The sequence below is a fragment of the Nematolebias whitei genome, chromosome 5, assembly GCF_014905685.2.
Source record: "Nematolebias whitei isolate Nwh7 chromosome 5, NemWhi1, whole genome shotgun sequence".
NCBI classification, from domain to species: domain Eukaryota; kingdom Metazoa; phylum Chordata; class Actinopteri; order Cyprinodontiformes; family Rivulidae; genus Nematolebias; species Nematolebias whitei.
The window spans coordinates 35722648-35744511 of record NC_056502.1 but is presented as its reverse complement, the minus strand read 5'-3'; the positions used below and the strand labels follow the sequence as shown (position 1 = coordinate 35744511).

The window sequence follows — 21864 nt, the reverse complement described above, 5'->3', positions numbered from 1 at the left end:
CTTTTGGCAGAATGGATCAAATCTCGGAGATTATTCTCAGGCACAGTCCATTGGTGTGGTCATGTAATTTGGACATGGAACCAAGTGGACCAACATAGACTCAAGGTAGATGTCACTAAAGATCAGCCTGTCACCAAAATAATTTGTGTTTATCTGAATTTGGCTCCCCTGGTTGGCCTTGCAGGCCATCTTATCTGAATTCACCTGGAGAACATGTAATCTGACGCCCCCCCAAAACGAGGAATTCCAACTGATCAACCAGAGGAAACCAGCTGAACAAACATTCTGTTACCATTTCAGGACTCTTGGATTCCCATGGGTGTTGTCCTTGGCCATTCCCCGACATCCCTCGAGAATGTTTACGGATCTCACTGGAGGGAACTGGTTTATTATTCCATCCTTATCAGAACTCTTACAGTGCCCTTGAGAGCGTCCTTGGACATGCTCACCGCTCTCGTCGTCTCCCCCCTCTGCGGAATGTCTACATCACTATGTGCGAGGCGTTTTTTTCAATATTAGAGTTTTTCTTCTCAGCCAAGAAGAAAGAGTTTGATAGGAATTTCTTTTGTTTGCCTCCAATTCTTACACGTGTCCAGTTTCATTACTTTTTTTGTCTGTCTAAACAGATCTCACTGAGATTTATCTGTCTAAATAAAGGTTGAATGAATGAATGAAAGATAACTCTTCAGCCCAGTGGTGTGGTCTACGCGATACTCGGGTATACAGAGTATACCCACTAGAAAAGCTTAAGAATTTCAATATACTCGTTTAAAAGTGCCCAATGATACATGACATATCATTAAGCATGTGTCATTGATACGTTAATCAGCAGGTAAACACTTCCGTAACAATCTATCTGTATGCAGCGCCTGTTTATTACATTCGCTTATCCAGCAAATTATTGTATTATTCTGTACTTACTACTTAATACTTGAACATGTTTTGCTTTGATACTGTTTTGTAAATTATATAACATGTTTTAAATACAAAGCCAACGGATGTACAAAGTTTGTTCAAATATAAGCATCAGAGAAATTTGGAAATGTTGTTTAAAAATCAAAATAAATAGACAGTTACATTGTACGAACCAGTGTACTTTGGTTTCTAAGCACAGTGCACCCACTGCAGACTACACCACTGCTTCAGCCATAAAGTCACCAAGCCCAAAACATATAAAACTATTTTTATTAGACCATAAATTATAACACAGTTTTACCAATTGATCATTATCTTGTACTGAATAAAACTGAAACTCTGGTATGAGGACAAATGGATCATATTATTTGGATAGTTATGATAGAATACTTTTGAAAAATCAATGAAAGTTTTAAAATCAGAATATAAGCAGAACTTGTAAAGTAAATATACAGGAACCCTGTGTTAAGAGAAGCGACTAGAAAACTCCAGTTTGACGTATTTATTGTAATCCCCCGCTACATAACTTTCTCGAAATCACGAGTTACATAATCGGATTTGAACGGATCTAGTCCGGCACCATCAACCAAAAACGGTTTACACTTTACAGCGTCTTCACCTGACGCAGTTTAAACCTGCACTTCACCGGAAATACGGCTTCAAAATAAAAGCGTAGTGCTATGCATCTTTTTGATTTAATCGTAGAGAACTCTTTATCTCAATAATAGTATTGATAAATGTATATGTACACGGAAAAAAGTAAAACATTTCGTGGGTTTGAAACAAGAGAATATTTTCTCCTAAAACGGTCAAGGAAAATTAACGGACAGCTTTATTTTGAAACCGGAAGTTAAATCACGCCCTCGCGCTTGACGCGCGCGCCTCGTTTAATCCGCTCAGTAAACAACAAACAGGTCAGCGGCGCGTCGTCATTTCTCGGTGCGAGCCGTCGCTCAGCGGACGTTGTTGGACAGCGGGTCGTGTTTCCGCCTCGAACACCGACACAGACCGAGCTCAATGTTCGCAGAGAAGATGCTGGTGTCTCCGTGGGAGCGCTGGTTCTCCACCAGCTGCTGCCTGTGCTGCCATGTCCGCACCGGAACCATCATCCTGGGGGTCTGGTACATGGTGAGCACCGGTCGGTCTGTGGCTCCACCAGGGAGCTCACATGATGGATCCCTACAAGATTTAAGAGCTTAACTCAGTATTAATACTTACATCATGGTTCCATCCACATAAAGATGGAAGTTATTTAATCTGGATTCCCCTGCTACCTTCTAATGTTGTCATTATCTAGTGTAAGAAAATTATATTCTTTGTGTTCTTTAACTAGGATTTGGTGATCTGTGTGTCCTAATCATTACCATGAATAAGTTTAATTCGAGGTTATAGAATACGTTCAAACAACTTTTAATAAATCAATTAAGCTGTGCATTCTTGAGAGGTATTTCTGTAGTATATCCCAGTATGAGGTGAATGAAACCAGACACCACTTGTGGAAAAATCCCTCCTATGAATAAATGAACACCAGGTCTGTTCAGGTGACAGCTTCAGGTGCCAGGACTGCAGAGACCTCTCCATTACATTCATCAATGAGTCATTGGGTAATGAAGTACACCGGCCAGGACTAAACAAGCACTCTAATGTATAACCCACCATCTATCTCCAGGAACGGCTGTAAATATTGTACACATTTTTGTTTTTTGTGTAAAAGCTCGTTGCATTTTAACGTGTTTTCCTGCTGACAACTGGGAACTCTGTATCTATTTTCAGTTCCACATGCACTCATTTAGAATGACAGTAAAGCTTGAAACCCTAGAAAGCCTGTTTAAAAAAAACTTGTACATAATTAAATTATTAGTACAAAGAAAGGCCGACATTCCTCTGCACCTGAGGTTTACACTAAAATCATCTGATGAGAAGTTATTTTTGTTGCTGAAACGTTTCACCTTCCATCCAGAAGGCTTCATCAGTCAAGGAAACACACAACACAAAACCGATTCTTCCCCCAAACAGCTTACTCCAAACAAACCAGTTATGTTGGTGCTAAGATGGTGTCTTTGGCACGTCCCCTCCTCTGGTGCCGGCCCTCTTCCTCGTCGACAGTCACGTCAAACTGGTTCAAAACCAAAAAAGTCCATGCTCAATAATCCAGGTATCGCATGACATATTGTTGAGAGCTCTTGTGAGACGCATTAGTGCTAAGAGAATGTGTTGAGGGTGACTCTCAGCTACTACCACAGAGTTTTAACACAATATGTGTTGAATTGACAGAATTAAAGCCATTTTTGTTTCCTAAGGTTAATTGGCTGTGGTGACTATTTGAAATAAACTGTTTCCAAAATTAATCAGTTGTAGATGTACATCTTTTTGACAGTTTCATTAAAATCTATCCAGTGGTCCACCAGACGTTTTGCTAACAATCTGACAGTTGACGCTCATATTTAATGCCAGCGTTTAATGAACAGATCTTGTGCGTTTGGTTAGTAATGACACTCGGCTACACCAAAACAAATCTGAGCTGAAAATTATCAGAGTTTTATCATAAAAAAGTTGAATCGTGTCATCTGCACAGTTTCTTTTTTGGAAGAAACCTTTCATCCTTCATCCAAAGGACTTCATCAGTCTGAGGCCTGCCAACAGGATCTGTCGTATTAAGTAGCACCTGGTTGACGTGTTTCAAACCCGTCTGCTGTGGAGTTCTCAGTCAGAATGCTTACACATGAAAAATGGAGGACCATCAGTCTCAAACAATCGATCAGTGCATAACAATCAAATGTTAAAGGCAAAATGGCTGTTTACTACTCACAGAACCAGCCTGAGGACAACCAGACCTAGATGGTTAAAAATCCTGTTGGCAGGCCTCAGACTGATGAAGTCCTTCGGATGAAATGTTTTCTTCCAAAAAAGCAACTGTCCAGATGACACGCTTGAACATTTTTGTGATTTATTTACCTGGATGATTGAGCCTACGTACTCTTTGCAGCTGAGTTTTAGTCCCTTTGTCTTCACCAGGATTGCTTGGCTGCGGCAGCCATTTTAAATGGGGTTGATTTCAAACGGTTATCAGTTGTAGATGTGCGTCCACCTTCTGGTAGTTTCATTAAAACTCATTCACTGTTCATGAGATATTCTCCAGCACTACAGATAAACAGACTCTTTGCAAACATGATCGCCGCTCGCCTTCTGTGATAAATATGATTGTGGACTTCAGAAGGAACAAAAACACCTACATCCCCCTGAACATAAGAGGATCTGCGGTGGAAGTGGTCTCCAGCTACAAGTACTTGGGTGTACACATGAATGACAACCTCAGCTGGAGCAACAACACCACCAGCCTGATCAAGAAAGCTCATCAGAGACTCTACTTCCTCAGACGGCTGAGGCGAGCTGGTCTGGGAAGCTCAGTCCTCACCTCCTTCTACAGGTGTGCAGTGGAGAGCATCCTGTGCTCCAGCATCAATGTGTGGCATGGAGGCTGCACAGCTGCAGAAAGAAAAGCTTTGCAGAGAGTGGTGAAGGCTGCACAGAAGATGTTGGAATCAGTCTCCCCACCATCACAGACATCTACACCTCCAGATGCAGGAAGAGGGCCACCTGCATCATGAAGGACCCCACCCACCCAGCACACACACTTTTTGCCCCACTCCCCTCAGGAAGGAGGTTAAGGAGCATTAAGTGTAGAACCACTAGACTGAGGAACAGCTTCTACCCTGAGGCTGTTAGACTCACGAATCTCTAACTAGAATAATCACTGTGAAAAACCATATCATGTTGCTGCTGATCTGTTTCATGTTGCTGCTGATCTGTTTCATGTTGCTGCTGATCTGTTTCAATGTTGATGTGTTCATGCGTGCACATCTGCTCACAGACTCATGTTCATGTTTGTGCTGATGTTCAATGTTTTATGTTATGAGTGCTTAGTGTATATTTAGTTGATGTTTTTCTTAGTTCATATCTTAGATGTTATTACTGTTTTTCTTAGACATTTTATTGTCGGATGTAACTGGGACCCTGTGTTCATAATTTCGCTCCACCACATGTACCACATGAGGTGCGAATGACAATAAAGAAACTCTGACTCTGACTCTGACTCTGAAATATACATTTCATCCTCTGAGTTTTATTAGGAAATTTCATACGGTGGCTTTGAAGAGTTCTTCGTGACATTTTGGATCACCACTCTTCTGTTCTTGCTCATTTTGCCATCTGCCTGACTGTCCTTCTTTATCTGTCCATATGTCCTCTGTCCCTAAGCTCATCAATGCCGTGGTGTTACTCATCCTGCTCACGGCACTCAGTGATCCTGAGCAGTACCACCTGACCAGCGCCGAGTTGGCTAATGACCTGGATGTCATGGATGATGCAAGTAAGTGACCCAGAAACCCAGTGATTTACAGGAAACACCTCAGACCAGGTTGGTTAGGAACATTTCTAGAGTTTTTAGGGCAGGGCTGTTCAACTGGCGGCCCGCGGGCCTGTAATGGCCCGTGAATGACTTCAATCTGGCCCACTTCATACAAAAACAAAACAAATTATATATATATATATTATTATTTTTTTTTTATTTAATGAATAGGGCTGGATTGAAGTCATTCATTAAAAAAAACAAAACATTTTTTTGGGTGGGGGGGGGTTCTGGGTTTGGGTTTTGGGTTCTGTTTATTACATTTATGATTCAATGCAATAAAATAAACAAATTTAACAGGTAACAGATCATTGTAAACTTTGGTTTATTTACATAATGATTTTAATCGCTGGATGTCCGGCCTCTGAGCTGTTGGCTTTCAGAAACTGTGTCCCCCTGAGCAGTTTAGTTGAATAGTCCTGCTTTAGAGACGTTCCCTACAAAGTGAGTTCTGGTTTACAGATAGTGAGCTTTTCTCAGGTAAAGAGTTGCTTTAAAGGATCTGGTGTTTCTCACTGTAACTTACTGTGTTCATAGTGTCAACATGTCCATCATAAAACTGCTTGTGGTGTTAGAAGCTCCCACACACAGACGTGCAGTACGGTCCATCTGTCTGAAACAAAGCTGTCTTAGTCCAGGACCACACAGGAACAGTTTACTGGAGCTCATGGTGCGGAGTCTCTGATTGGGAATGACTTCATAGTCCCAGATTAGGGTGATCCATTAATACAGGTTGTCCCAGCCGGTGCTGTGGCACTAGAAGCAAACATGCAGAAAAACAACACGCTGCATTTTTCTGAGCAGTTTTGACTGTTCAGAGGAAGCTGAAGTGTATGTGTTGTGAATGACTGTCAGCTACTACCACACCAAATATTGGCTCAATACCTGCTAAATTAATTCAGGTATTTTTGTGTAAGCTAGGACCAATTAACTGTGGCAACCATGTTGAAATGAAGCTTCATTAAAATCTGCCTAGTGATTCAAGATATATTTTGCTAACAGATGCATAAGGTTTCCCTCCAACAGTTAATGTCAAAGATTTACACAAAGACATTGCCAGCTGTGTTGCTCTTCAGTGTTGTGTGTGTATATCTGTGAAGCTGTTGGAATAGAGACATTTTTGTGTTTTTATTGGTTGCCTTACTGTGGTGGCCATCTTAAATCAGATTGACTTCAGCTGGATTGTTTAGTTGGATTGTTTAGTTTTCTGTACAGTACTATCTAACCCTTTTCAAGTAGCCTTTTTATGCAGCCGCCTGTTATTATCCACCTGAAAGGGTCTTGCTCTTCCTTAAACTTTAATGTGGCCCGAACCGCAATGTGTACCCCCACAAATGTTACAGCAAAACAACTGGCTCGGCACTGTGATGTGTCAGATTATTTTGATTGGCATTTCGAGTTACCATGGCAACGTAATTTGCACACAAAAGCCCTATTCGCGTGGGATTAGTTTTACCTAAGGATCACATGTAATAAATAAATTACTCCCCAACATCTGCTTTTTATGTGGTGCATTCGCACGGGACAACCAAAGCCTGAGATTTAGCTGAAATTTACGAATATCTTCCAGATATGATGTTAACGCACTGCGTTGTCAAGACCGGGCCGATCCATATAAGGTGCTTAATGTGTGGGCCAGGCCGGTCTCAGGCTTTGATGTGGTTTTATGAATCATCTCAGAGAAAACTAAAAAATGAACAATATAAAATTGTGTTAATCTATTGTTGAGGAGGAGGCAGGTCTGACCGGCCGGTTTAAGAGGTGAAAAAAAACGTCTCGTTAAGCTCAGATGGACAACCTGTCACCGGTCGCGCGCGTCCGCTGACTCGCCGGTTAAAATGGACTTGTGACCTGTCCAGAGTGTACCCCGCCTCTTGCACAGTGATGGCTGGACATGGGCACCAGCGACCCCCGCTACCTGAAAAGGAAGAAACAGGTAAATATAATGGATAGATGGATGGATGGGTCAGCTGATCACCGGCTGCGCGCGTCTCTGCACCTGCTGTCATTTGCAGTGAAGGAAGTAGCAACATCTACAAAAGCCGAAGCGAGCAGTGCGTTCATTTAAAATAGCCTTGCTCTATATTTTTCCAAATGATTTTGCTTAAACAAAAACCACCTGATTACGTTTCGGATCCCGCCCATTTCTGTCCAAATCACAGAAAAGCCTGTTCGCATTGGTTTATTATTATCACAGGACCTCGGAGTTCAGCAAAATATAGTAGGTAATGTGTGGGGGAATTTTTACTTTACAAATTACTGACATTGCCGATTCGCACGAGATTAACAACACAGACAATCTCTGTAATTATTACAAATAGCATGTGGTCCCTAGGTAAAACTAATCCCGAGCGAATAGGACAGACGCCATTTTCTCATTGAAAAACATTGGCAGAACTCTTCTTTGGTAGCAGTTCCTGTTTTAAATGTGCTATATAAATAAATCTGACTTGACTTCACAGCCTCTAACTGCCACAGTGAGGTCACATGACACAGAGAGAAGAAGTCTCTGAACAAAACCCTGATTAACATTTGAAACCATTATGATTCAAGATGGCTGCCACAGCTATCTCAGAAAACACAAAATTGACTATAACTCTGTTATTCTTTGAGATATTGAGCTGAAATTTGTTCTGGTTGTAGCTGAGAGTGAGTTGTTATACATTCCTAATGCAAATAAAAAATCCAAGATGGCTACCTTATCTTGAGAAAAAAATATAACAGCAATTTGAAAAGATATTGAGCTGAAGTTTGGTGTGGTAGCTGACAGCAACACATTCTGAATTCAGTTCTAAAAATGCAAGATGACAGTCTAGCTAATTTAAAATGGATAAAATTCTGAGGTTTTTAGAGCTATTCAGCTGAAATTTGGTATATTGGTAGCTGAGAATAATCCCTCATGGACTGATTGCAAATCAAACATCCAAGATGGCCGCCTGAGCTAAAAAAGGAAAAACACTATAAATCATCCATTTTTAGAGACATTAAGCTGAAAGTTGGTATAGTGGTAGCTGAGAGCAATGTTAAGCATATAGTACTGTTGAATCATTTTTAAATGGCCACAACGTGGCAGTCCCCGTCAAAAGTTTCTCCAAGGACTTTCAAGTTGCTTTTTGTGATTTAGTTTCAGTTCAAAGTGAACTTTGTTGGTTTTTAGCGTGGCTTAGCCAGTAATTTTTGGAAACAGTCGCTGTCGGCTCAGTCCATGATGTCAACACACATACGTCAGTGTCTGCAGTTTCATCTAACGTGAGACATAACATTTTGGTTTCTGAGCTTTGAGCAACAAAGTCTAATTATTTTAGCTGAGTTAAATCAGTTTTTATACTTTTCATTGTTGCTTTTTTAGTAAAGCATAGCTAATCTCTCTGCAAACACAGTTTTGTCAACTCCTGAATTGAAATGAAGGTACTGAAAAACTAAACCAGAGCTAAAACTCTGTGAATGTCTGAGCTTTGAATCAGCAAGAGGACACAAACATAAATTAAAACATATTTTATTGTTTAACATTTTGCTAAATATCTTGATACTAGACTCTGACTCTGATGTTTTAGAGTTTGATACTTTCAAGGTCTGACTCTGTCAACTCTCCTGACATTTTACTAAATTAGACTCAAAATAAAGTGGCATGTTTTCTCGTTGGTCTCAGGAGCCTCAGTTTGGTTCATCCTGTGACTCGGAGCTGCAAGACGATCAGTTAGTAGCAGAAATCGTCTGCATCGCCTTTTACCGGGTTACAGGACAAACAGATGTTTGTTCACAGAAGTGCTTCATGGTTTTCTTCTTTAGTCTGGCACACGCTGCTCTTATATAACACAATTATTGGTTTTCTCCTGTGATGAGCTGATATGGGGCAATGCTCTCATTCTATATTGGTGACAATTGCATCATGCTCTTTTTGTCTTTGTTGCACACAATGTTCTGCTCCCTGCTCAGCCAGGCCTGATGTCCTTAACATGTTCTGAAATGTAGTTGTATGTGCCTTTAATCAAGCCTGTGATAAACGAATTGTGTGCAGTTTGAAACTATAACTTGTGTTTTTCTGCTGCAGACATGTGCATCGCCTCTGCAATCTCTCTGCTCATGATACTTATATGTGGGATGGCGACATACGGTGCATACAAGGTAAGAAAACAGTTCCATTGTACAGTCGAGAAGCGCTACACAACCTTTTAAAATGGTTTTCCAAACAATTTAAACATGTAACATTGATCCTCTGTACATTTTCAGACATTTTAAAGCCAAATACTTTCAAGTTAAAGTATCTTTATTATCCTCAAGGGGCAATTAGTTTCAGTCAGTAGATATAAAACATCCACACTACACAAGACATTAAGACATTAAAACAACAGTACAGGAGTCATCAGTTTTCATTGAGAAACCTGATCTCTACAGGGATATATTTGTTTTTCAGTCTAAAAAAGTTAAATCTGGTCCTCTGGACATTCAAAAAACAAAACAAAGCAAAACAACAACAAAAAAAAGTAGAAACCTTTCTTCCATCCGAGAGACTTCCTCAGTCTGAGGTGCTGTGTTCAGCTCAGTCTTATAAACAGCACATTCTCAGAGTGGATCAACCAGTTTGCTGCTGTTTTGGTTGTAGCATCAAACTGGTTGATCCACTCTGAGAAGGTGCTGTTTAAGAGACTGAGCTGAATACAGCACCTCAGACTGAGGAAGTCTTTCGGATGGAAGACGAAACATTTCTACATTTTTTTTTTTGTTTTGCTTTGTTTTGTTTTTTTGAATGTCCAGAGGACCAGATTTAACTTTTTTAGATTTTTCTACCTGGATTATTGAGCATGCATCAGAATAGTTTTTCAGTCTGTTCATTCTACATCTGGGCAGCAGATACCTGCGTCCAGATGGAAATAATCTGAACTCACCATGGAGGGGATGATCGAGATCTGCCAGAATCAGCCTGGCTTTGTTCACTGACCTCACCTTGTGTAGGTCAGTGAAGGTTCTGTAGGTCAGTGAGGTTCTGTAGGTCAGTGAAGGTTCTGTAGGTCATTGAGGTTCTGTAGGTCAGTGAGGTTCTGTAGCTCAGTGAAGGTTCTGTAGGTCAGTGAGGTTCTGCAGGGCTATGCCAGAAGTTTTACTGCACATCCTGACAATCCCAGAGAGTTTCTTCCTGTTCTTACATCAAAAGTCCAAACCAACAGATGAAGGTGAACGTTAAGAGACTCAATAAAACATTCTTATAAGAGTAAAATCAACATTAAAACCACAGAGCTTCCAATAAAATACAGATAATTAAATAAAAAATAAAAAACACCAAGTATTTTCCCTGCAATCAAGTTTAAGCTCTGAATCACGTCCACAGTCTTGGTTTTATGGGTGAACTTCTATCTAATCAGCTAAATAAGATGAATGTGTTTGCTTCAGCTGCGTGCTGCTTGGATTATCCCCTTTTTCTGCTACCAAATATTTGACTTTGCCCTCAACGCCCTGGTGGCCGTCAGCATCGTGGTTTACCCAAACACTATACAAGACTACCTGCAGCAGCTGGTAAGAAATGATTAGTTGTATTGAGATGTTTTTGTCTGCAGGTGTTTGTGAGTGGTGCTCAGTCTCTGCTGCTGTTGTTCTGTCTCCTGTGCAGCCTGATAACTTCCCGTACAAAGAGGAGGTCGGCGCTCTCAGTAATGTGTGCCTGGCCCTCATCGTGTTGCTCTTCATTGGCTGCATTCTTGGCTTCAAGGTAACATTTTCTTACTTCACTTTACACATATTTTTGATACATACATATATTTAGCAACACAACTCTTTACAAGCCTGTAATATCACAATATGTGACCTTGTTTTTACAAAAACCCTGTGGGGGTACATTTAAAGTGCCTAAGTAGGATTCATTTTGTTTATTTATTTATTTTTTTGCCACATACATTTTATTTACCGTAAAACACCCCCAAAGACTAAAGAATTAAAATGTAGAATTTGATTTATTACATTGTGTTCGTTCAATTTAAATGTTCACCGAGGTACCTGCCAGTTTAACTGGTATTCTTACTCACCTTATCTTACTAACACTAACAATAATGTACTTCTCAAAGCTGGTCTGGCATGTGCCTAACATGAGAAAAATAATCAAAAGAAATAATACTTGTCCAGCAGGAGAAGAAAAAAACAAAAAACTATCTGATAATTACCGTAATTTCCGGACTATAAGCCGCCACTTTTATCACACTCTTTGAAGACAGCAGCTTGTACAATGTTGCAGCTAATTTATGGATTTTTTTTGACGGGTTAACGAGCTTTGTGCTGCCGAAACATTTAGTCTTGTCACACCCGGGCGCTCACAGAGCTGCCCAATACACATCTGTCTTGGGGCGTGGGTCCTCGTGACTCAATGAGACTACCTGTATAAACAAATGTTAAAAAAAGTCTGACCAATGACATTACCGAACAGCCTGTGCTCCTCCCTGGTGGCACATCAAAGTATATGCAGCCACTCAAAACAAGTGTAAATCGTACATTTGTGTAAATATCTCTGTTACAACGTGGACACCCTTGGCTTATAGACAATAGTGTTGTAGTACTCAAGACCACTTTTTGATGGTCTCGGTCTTGCCTCGGTCTCGGACATTGAGGACTCTGGATTTTATTTCAAGACCAGTCAAGACCACAACTGTGTAAATATCACTATATTTCCAGAATATTGTCCAGTTTATTTGTAACATCTTTGCTTTCACTGGATGCAAAACGTACTGATTTAAATCGAAGCGATAACGTGACTCATGGCTAAATACACGTTTTTGTTACTGCCGTCACGCCCACCCCCTTTCACTCACACGTGGTTCTGTACCAACAGAACAATGCAGACAACAGAACGTAACGTCACAACCAGGGGTGAAAGTAAGCCTGTACAGTCCAGTACTGCGTACCACTAAAAGATTCTGCGCTGGTTCACAGTACCTGGAAGAGAGTGGCTGTCTGCTGTAAAACCTCATTCAGAACCAGTCACGGCTGCACTTTGGGTCAGAATAGATTCTCTAGCAATAAACAGTCTAAAACACGACTTAATTAATAATTAGTTTTTTTTTCTCATTTCAAATAGTTTCTGAACTGTTCGTGCTCTGCTGGAGCCTCGTTTCTCTACTGCAGTGAAGTTAGTTTTATGTTGGACGTTGGACATTCGAGCTCCGTGGTTTCAGCGGTGTGTTCCTCTCGTTCGGTCTGAAGCAGGCAGTCTGATTTCAGTCAGCTGAGCTCAGTCTGCCCCTCCTCTGAGACGTACTGGTTCACTTGGGGACCAACAATAAACTATAGAACGAAACACTCTTCAGAATCAAAAATTAATATATTTTACATCATTTGACCCACTGACACAAAACTAATGTTAAACTCCTCTAATAGACCTGACAAGACGAGACACCATCATTTCTCATTTTAAAGCATTTTATAATTAGTTGTTGAGCGAAAACCATGATTTTTGAACAAATAAATTATGTAAAACTAGAAAATACTTTAAAATGAGAAATAAATGCAGGTGCCTCATCCGTCAGGTCTAGTAGAGTTTAACATAAGTTTTGTGTCAGTGGGTCACATGACATGAAAATTATTGTACAAAACCACTGAATGTCTGATTTCTTTGTTATGTAGCTTTGAAAATTTAGAAAAGCTGATTCATTCAAAAGCAAACTTAAAGTTGCAGTATGTAACTTTTATGAAAATTTTTTTTTTATATAATAAAAGTTATATGTTTTTTACACATTTGTTAAAACTGTCACTATGTCGTGACAGTATGGTATAAGACAGATAATCTGTGAAAAGAGTGAGCTCCGAGACTTGAGGTCTTGGTCTCGGACCCCAAAAGTCTTGGTCTTGTCTCGGTCTCGGTACACTCTGGTCTGTCTATATATATATATATATATATATATATATATATATATATATATATATACAAAAAATATTTTTAAATTTAGTGGTCGCAGCTTATATTCAGGTGCGCTCAGTAGTCTGGAAGTTAGAGTACATGTCTAACATGTTTTTTGGTCGGGTTGTTTCTGTTTAGGTAAATCTTTTGCTTTGGTTTTTGTGCATCTCTGCTGACATTCAAAAACCTCTATGAGCTTTAAAAACCACATTGAGATGCTTCTTTAATTTACTTTCTTTATCACTTTTTCATTAGAAACCCAGAAGCTTCACTTTTTCTTTCTAATGATGTCTGAATGAGTTCCAAAATTTTTGAGAGGTACACGGAGCATCCGATGTCACCAAACGGACCTCTGCACGTTGTTGTGGAGGTGTTCAGGCCACAGAGCCGTCACGGCTTTAAAGAGGCTTTCCACCAGGGTTACAGTGGTAAGAAAGAGAGGGCTCAGAGGGGCTTTGGAGCCTGGAACAGATGGATGGCTGTAGCTGATGGTGTTGTGTTTGGCCAGGATGTTCCAGTAGCACACTACCTGCTGAGAGCCAGGGGGTTTCTGGAAATCTGAGAACAGGAGCTTGTTTTTTTGCTGCTGTCAAATGATGTATAACCCTTTGAAGGAAAAGAGGAGCCAAAGATTCTTTGGTAACATGCAGTTGTACATTTTGTGCACTGTGAGGCAGGCTGTTCATCTAATCTTGAAGCCATGTGTGCAGAAAGACACTTTATTTGGGGACAAAATGACCTAATTCATATTTTGGAACACTTTGGGACACCTCAAAAATTGAAAATGTCAAACATGAACTGTGCTTCTAAAGTCTGGAAGTCGTGCTCCCAGCTCTGCGTGTGGGCGCAGTGATGCTCAAAGAAAAGAATCTGCAGCTGATGAAGTGTGGTCGCACGTTGTTGAATATATAGTTTGAGCAGCTGAGGCTAATGAAAATGGCACTGTGCTCACCTGTACGGTTTCCTGAACTAAAATATACGATTTATTTATATTTAGACCTGATATACGGAGTACAAAACACAGTGCTTCTACAAATTTTAATTTCAGTCCTCACCGCTGTCATTCAGAGGTTAGAGGTCAGGTGGTCTCACAGGATAAATGGTAAATGGACTGTACTTCTATATTAGAGCTTTTCTACCTTATCAAGTTACTCAGAGCTCTTTACAACACAACCTGTCCTCATTTACCCATTCATACATCATTTTACTAGATCTATACAAAGAATAATCAGAGCTTTATCACATTCATACACTGATGGGACACACATCGGAGGCAATGAGGGGTTCAGTGTCTTGCCCAGGGACACTTCAGCATGTGACTGTTGATGGAATCGAACCCCCAACTCTTGCATTGGAGGACGACTGCTCTAACCACTCAGCCACAGCCGCCCCAGATAAACTGCAGTTGTGCAAAGGTGGAAACGTAGTTAGCTGTTGTTAGCTATCATGGAAGGTGGTTCACAATCAACATTTTCACAACAAAAACGTTACATTTCACAAAACCAATTATATTATAACTAAAGCTGAGTAGGTAAACCCGTGTGCATACATGATAATTAACTAAGGTGAAATTATTATTAATCCATTTCTTTATGTCACAAAATTGTTAAAAAAAAATAAACTACAGAACTTAACAAAAACACAATAAACCTTTTTTAAAATCTTTAAACAGAAATGATACTGACATTCTGTACAAACTTTTATATAGAAACATAAAAATAATAGATTTGTCATGATGTGAAAAAATAAACCAGTTTTAAACCAAAGTTTGCTTCTTTCCTTTACACAAGTCAGTATTTAACCTTGGAGTGGAAACAAGGCCAGGGCTAGACTGAAGAGCTGATGGATGAAACAGAAATGATGTTAGACAGTCAGTGGAACATACAGCCAGAACCTGGTGCTGAACACGTCCATAAAAATACCCAGCATGCTTTACTTGACTCCACCTTGAATACTTTGTAAATGTTCCCTACCTTTGCCTGGGCAGCCATCTTGTTGGTAATGATTCATGCTGATTAATTATTGTTTGTAGCATCCCTAAATATAATTGCTTTAAAATATTTACGTTCTACCTTTAAACATGTCATGTCTTTATTTTGTGCTTTTAGGCCTACCTGATCGCATGCGTGTGGAACTGCTACAGATACGTGAGCGGCAGAGGTGGTTCTGAAATCCTGCTTTATGTTACGACCAACGATACCACGGTGAGCTGCGTCTGCTCAGCTTTATAGATTTAAAATGAGATTATTTTTAATAAATACAGCAGTGGAGTCCAGATTTTCAGTATATTTTTTACCATTTCCCCTGCACTCAGCTCCAAACCCATTTGTTCTCATTTTATTGAGGAGAAAACAATTTTTTTTAAATAATATTTTTAGTTAAACCTCTTGTAGCTATTTATTTTTACTTTTTACAATTTGGAGTACAACCCTAGTTCTGAAAAGGTGGGACTTTGTGTAAAATGTAAATGAAAACAGAATACGATGATCTTCAAAACTCGTAAACTCAAACATATTAAAGGTCAAATATTTAAGCTAATTTTTAAAAATATATTTTTTAGGAAAACAGTTAATTTTTTTATTTTATTAATATTTTGGATTCCATGACAGCAACACCTCTCAAAAAGGCTGTAAGTGGCACAAAACGAACATAAAAACAACTGGAGTGGCATTTTGCAGACTTTGGATAATTGGCAACAGGCCAGTTAGAGGGCTTTGCTTAAAAACCATTTAGAGAGGTAGAATCTGTAGAAGTAATGATGGGCAGAGGTTCACCAGTCTGTGATGCAATTCATCTAAAAATGGTGGAACTATTTCTTAACGAAAAAATCAAAAGACCTTGAATATCCAATCATCCACAGTCCAGGATATCATCGAAACATCTGAAGAATCTGGAAGAACCTCTGAGCTCAAAGCTGAGTCAAAACTGAGTGGTCGTAATCTTTTGGCCCTCGGGGGCCACCACAATCACAACAGGTCCAGGACATCACCGCATGGGCTCAGGAACATTTCCACAAAACAACGCCTGTAAACACAGTTCACCACATCATCCCCATGCTGTCCGCCAGGCAAACAAGAAGCCACGTGTGGACACCATCCAGAGATGCAGCCGTCTTCTCTGGACCAGAGCTCGTTTAAAACGCACTGAGGCGAAGTGAAAATATCATCAGCATACTTGATGACCATATTATTGTCCTGTGTGGAAGTGCAGTTGTGTGTATATAATGTGAAGAGCTTAGGACCGAGGCAGCAGCCCTGTGGGACCCCTGTGCTGACTATGAGCTCAGCAGAAATCCAACCTGTGGTCTCTGAGAAGAAGTCCAAAATCCAGTTTGTGGTGGGGGTTGGTATTCCCAGATCTGCCAGTTTTTCATTGAGCTTCAATGGTCTGATTGTATTTAAGGCAGAGCTATAATCCAGGAACAGGAGCTGTGCGTAGGTGTTAGGACTATCCAGATGTTTCAGGATATGATGCAAAGACAGAGCCACAGCATCATCCACCAATGTATTGAGGTGCATTTGTGCCTTTGGCTTGCACATCTGGAAAAACACCATCGATGTAAAAAAAAAAAAAAAAAGGACTTGAACAAAATGTGCTCACAACTAGATGACATTTTGCAGAGAAGACCGTGCATATTTTTGCAAGACCATGTTGAACCATAGACTGCATCCTTTACAACAGCATGGCTACAAAGTCCAGGTCCAAGTCCAGATGCTGAACTGACTGGTCTGCAGTCCAGACCTCTCATCAGCTGAAAACGTTTGACGCATCATGAAGAAAACCCCAGGACTGTTGAACATCTCCTCCATCAGACAAGAATGGGACAACATTCCCTCCAAAACCTTTAACAACTGGTCTCCTCACTTCCTGGTCATTTACAGACAAAATTACCTTTTTTTTTTTTAACATGGTACAATTTCATACCAACAATGTTTACTGTGTCCCACTGTGAACTAAAGTGGGTTTGTGAGATTTTTAAGTCCTTGGATTCTGTTTTAATTTATGTTTTCACAACATCCCAACTCTTTTGGTCCCGGGGTTGTAAATATCTGCTCAGGTCGAGTCAGATCTAAATTTATTGACAGTGTAGTTGTTTGTAGTGATTATTAATTGATCCTATGTATCACAGAGAAATCAGAGGAGGTCGATGCTTTGTATTATCAGGTACATCTGAGTGTTTGCTGCTGCAGACTCTGTCATGGACACTGTGCATCACAAGCTGTCATCAAAGCTTTATAATAAGTGCATCACTGTGAATGTGTGCAATCCAATGTGTTTTCATACACTGTTGCCTCATCCAGGGTCTTTTTAACAATCCTTTATGTCTAACTCCCCAGTTCAGGATACAGGATTAAACATCTTATCTTGATTTATTTCCTTCTCCCATTTCCAAAGTCAACGAAACAACTCACAAATGTGGAAAAATGATTTCCTCACTCAGTCCAGACCAGTAGTCAGGCTTTATTATCTGCGTAGGTTTCCTGTGTTCAGACCGGCTTGGCATCTGTGAAGCCATCATGTTGAAGGGAGGAAGGAAACATAAAGCCGGGTTGTTGTAGCGGGAGCTTTTACAGAGGCCGCAGCAGCAGGGGTGGACAGACGAGGCTCAGTGCTGGCAAAGCCATTAGGATGGCTGCTGGGACTCGTCCGTACAGTAAGTGAGATCTGTCAGCAAGCTTTTGTCCTCCTGTTGGTGTCCTGTTACCCAGATCTGGCCCTCAGACCACTGTAACCCACACACTTGCTATAACCACTCATACAGAGTCAGGAGGGAGACACAACGAGGTGTAACTGCTCCAATGAGCTGTTTGGACTGTCAGCTGAAGCTCACGGGGAGCTCTCAACATCTGGCCCCACCTGTCTGTTTAACCTTACATATGGGTTTCACAGATATCGTGGTGAACGTGCCTCCCAGCCTGCAGCTTAAAACTCCTCAGAGTGACAAATTTGACACAGTTTGAAACATCTCGACGCATTGTGTGGTTTTATGTGATGCTGTGGGCTTTTAAGAAGCAGAGACGTAAGCAGGTCTTGATATGTTAAACATCTGGACGGCGACGGGAGAATCACAGTCTTCTTTTGAGCTCACGGTAACAAATAAAAGCACCAGAAAAACAAGAACTTGTCATTTTATATCTCAACATGTGCCTCATGTCTGCAGGTTAGAGCCAGGTATTTTCTGTTAGAGCTCCCCACAGGCGGCCGCAGCTTTGTGGCTTTTGGTTCACAGCTCGGATGGCGGACCATTACTGATACAGCAGTTAGGTCAAAAGTCCACTAATGCAGTCCACATGAGACAGTTTTCAGGACATGCGTAAGAGCCATTAACACCCACACAGTCAGAGACTTATTTGACTTTAAAGAAACAACGAGTCGCCCTGAGCTACGTCAGAGAGGGAAATGAGAGTAATATTTCTTTATAAAGGTTGCTGACTCTTGGGAAGCCCCTCCATGTTTAGTTAAAATGTCTCAGCATATCTTTCAGGATACACATGCATTAACAGAAGGTTGTCTTCTGAAGTGAAGTGAAGGCTGCAGAAACTATCAGCTGAAACCATGTGTGTCACTCTAATTTTCTCCAAACTCTTCTTTCTGGTGAAATTCAAACTAAAGCAATAAAGAAAATAATTGACTTGAATAACGTTTAGTGTGAAAATGGAAAATAATCATTGTGAATGTGAAGCACAGCATCAGCTGTGTGAATAAGAGAGTTTCTGGTCATCACCAGGTCTTGCAGTGATGTCACTACGACCTCAGGTGACCTGTGCTGGACCGTGTCACGGTCTGAGCAAAGTTGCTGAAGCTCCACAAAACTTCTGGAACTGTTCTTTTAATGAGACAAAACCAAATTAGGAGTTGTTTGGTTTTAACACACAGCAGTTCATTAAGTGTCAGTCAGGACAGCAGATCAGAGCAAACACCTTATGCCAACTGTTGAGCACGGTGGTGGAGGGCTGATGATCTGGGCTTGTTTTGCAGGCACCTCCAAGTCACTGAGTCAAACCATGAACTGCTCTGGAGACCAAATTGTTCTAGAGCCAAATGTGAGGATATCTGTCTGACAGCTGGAGCGTGGCTAAAAGCTACAATGGCTAGAATAAAACCAGGAGCAGCAGCAAATCGAAAGCAAAATGGCTGAGAGAAAATAAATGACGTCTTCTAAACATTTCAGATGAAATCCTGACTAGTTCTAAAGAGAGCTGAGCAGGAACAAGTGTCCAAGAATTTAAATAAATGTAAAGAAGAGTGGGCCAAAGTCCTTCTATGCTGATGACAGAACGTGGCGAGGTCATACAGAAGACTTGGAATTATCAATGGCTACAAATTTCTGGATTACAGAAGTAAAGGGATAGTTCAGCCATTTCACTCTGTGTGTTTGCTGAATGCAGCTGTGTGGCAGACCTGGTCTGCACCACGAACCTGTCACCATCATGGCTGTAGCTCAGACATGAAGCCAGTGGGGCGTCAGATTCTTACAAACCACACCATGATAATAAACCACCATGACCTCACTACAAAGGTTTTGAGCATGCTCAGAACCATTATGGATCGATCTATCTAGCACACAGGGAAGACCTCTGTGTTCTTAATACGTGCCTGAAGGCCTCGCTAAGACCCTGCAAAGGCCATCCATGTTCTGACCGATTTTCTTTTTCACATCATCCGTTGTCAAAAGAAGCTTCACCAAAACTGGCAAAGCAGCAAAAACATACAATAAAGACCTAAAACTTCTTACAGAAATGCATATGGACTGATGTTGATGATGAGGTTTCTTTATTTGTCATTTGCACCACACGTGGTACATGTGGTGGAACGAAATTGTGTACACAGGGTCCCAGTTACATCCAACAAAAAGTATAAAATGTAAAAGAAAAGCAGTAATAAGATTTAAGATATGACCAAAGAAATACGTTAAACTAAACATACACTAAGCACTACTGGTACAAAAACAATATGTCGAACAGCAGCAGCACGAACATGAGTCTGCGTGAGTAGATGAGTATGAATGAACACAGCAGCATGAAATAAATCAGCAGCATGAAATAAATCAGCAGCATGAAATAAATCAGCAGCATGAATAGTCAGCAGCGCATATCAACAGTCAAGTGGCATCACAGTGATTATTCTGATTAGAGACTCATGAGTCTAACAGCCCAAGCTGTTCCTCAGTCTAGTGGTTCTACACTTAATGCTCCTCAACCTCCTTCCTGAGGGGAGCGGGGCATAAAGTGTGTGTGCTGGGTGAGTGAGGTCCTTCATGATGCAGGTGGACCCCTTCCTGCATCTGGAGGTGTAGATGTCTGTGATGGTGGGGAGACTGACTCCAACATCTTCTGTGCAGCCTTCACCACTCTCTGCAAAGCTTTTCTTTCTGCAGCTGTGCAGCCTCCATGCCACACGTTGATGCTGGAACACAGGATGCTCTCCACTGCACACCTGTAGAAGGAGGTGAGGACTGAGCTTCCCAGACCAGCTCGTCTCAGCCGCCTGAGGAAGTAGAGTCTCTGATGAGCTTTCTTGATCAGGCTGGTGGTGTTGTTGCTCCAGCTGAGGTTCATTCATATGTACACGCAAGTGCTTGTAGCTGGAGACCACTTTCACTGCAGATCCTCTTATATTCAGAGGGTGGTGGGGTTGTTCCGTCTGGAATCCACGACCATCTCCTTCACATTGATGTGAAGGTTGTTCTTCCTGTGCCAACTCTCTTTAAAATAAAAGCTAAATCAATGCTAACCAAAGACTATTGTCTCCTTTTCTGTCCACCTCATGTCCAGGTGCTGCTTCCTCCATATGATGACAACGTCAGCGTCCCTCCCAAACAGGCTCCTCCAGCCTACACCTGTGCTACAGCATGAAAACATTCCCAGCCTCCTGCTGTTGATAATGCACCACACTGCCTCTTCCGTGAACATTTTATTCCTAAATCTAACGTAGCATACAGATGTCCATATCCATCTTATGTCCACATGCATTCACCACCACGTGACCTGCCGTGTCTCCCTGGTATAACTGACAAACTTAGATCTTCCTCTGTTCAGTTTCGGGTCGTATCATTCCTGACATCTCTCAGTATTTTTATGCGTTTGGATCCTGGTGAAACAACAAATAGATGCTGTAGAAAGTTTGGCAATATATATTTTTAATAATCATTTGTGCTGTGTGTCTGTATTAGTATCATGTAGTTCCTGTAGAGACATGTTTGTCTTATGCACTAATGCAACCGTGACGAGCTCGTCGTCCACCGTAATGAAGCGTCAGAGTGTGAGACGTCATCGTGTGTTTGCTTTCGTCTCTGCTCGTGATCAGGGTTGAACTGCCTTCGTTCACAACTTTCTTTCTACAGAGGTGCACTTTATCGGCTCACGTATGAAGCGTCACCTGAAAGTTTCCCAAAGAGAAGTATCTGCCTGTATTCTGACATGAACAAAGAGCAGCCTCGTGCACATCAAACGTATCGCCCTCTTAGATGTTCTTTCTGCTGCAAACACTAATGTGTGATCACAATCAGTAGTGTTGAATTGTGTGTTAACCTTTAAATGTGTGTTTTTACTGATCGACAAGAAATGTCTTCGACTGATGCAAGTCTATTTTTAAAGCAAAGAAGCACTGATCTGGAATCAGCTGGCTCTTTGGAGTGCTGTTTGATAAATGTGAACCCTGG

At 41.0% G+C, this 21864-nt stretch overlaps 1 protein-coding gene across 1 annotated transcript; it reads left to right on the top strand.

The window, feature by feature from the left end:
- The first annotated feature begins 1792 nt into the window (after nucleotides 1-1792).
- On the top strand, nucleotides 1793-21805 carry LOC119410224 (lysosomal-associated transmembrane protein 4B). Its single transcript, XM_037677136.1, has 7 exons — nucleotides 1793-2043; nucleotides 5173-5284; nucleotides 9375-9448; nucleotides 10712-10834; nucleotides 10929-11027; nucleotides 15311-15406; nucleotides 20978-21805. Exons 1-7 carry the CDS (start codon nucleotides 1933-1935, stop codon nucleotides 21056-21058), a joined length of 696 nt encoding a protein of 231 aa, XP_037533064.1. The 5' UTR covers nucleotides 1793-1932; the 3' UTR covers nucleotides 21059-21805.
- The last annotated feature ends 59 nt before the right edge of the window (nucleotides 21806-21864 follow it).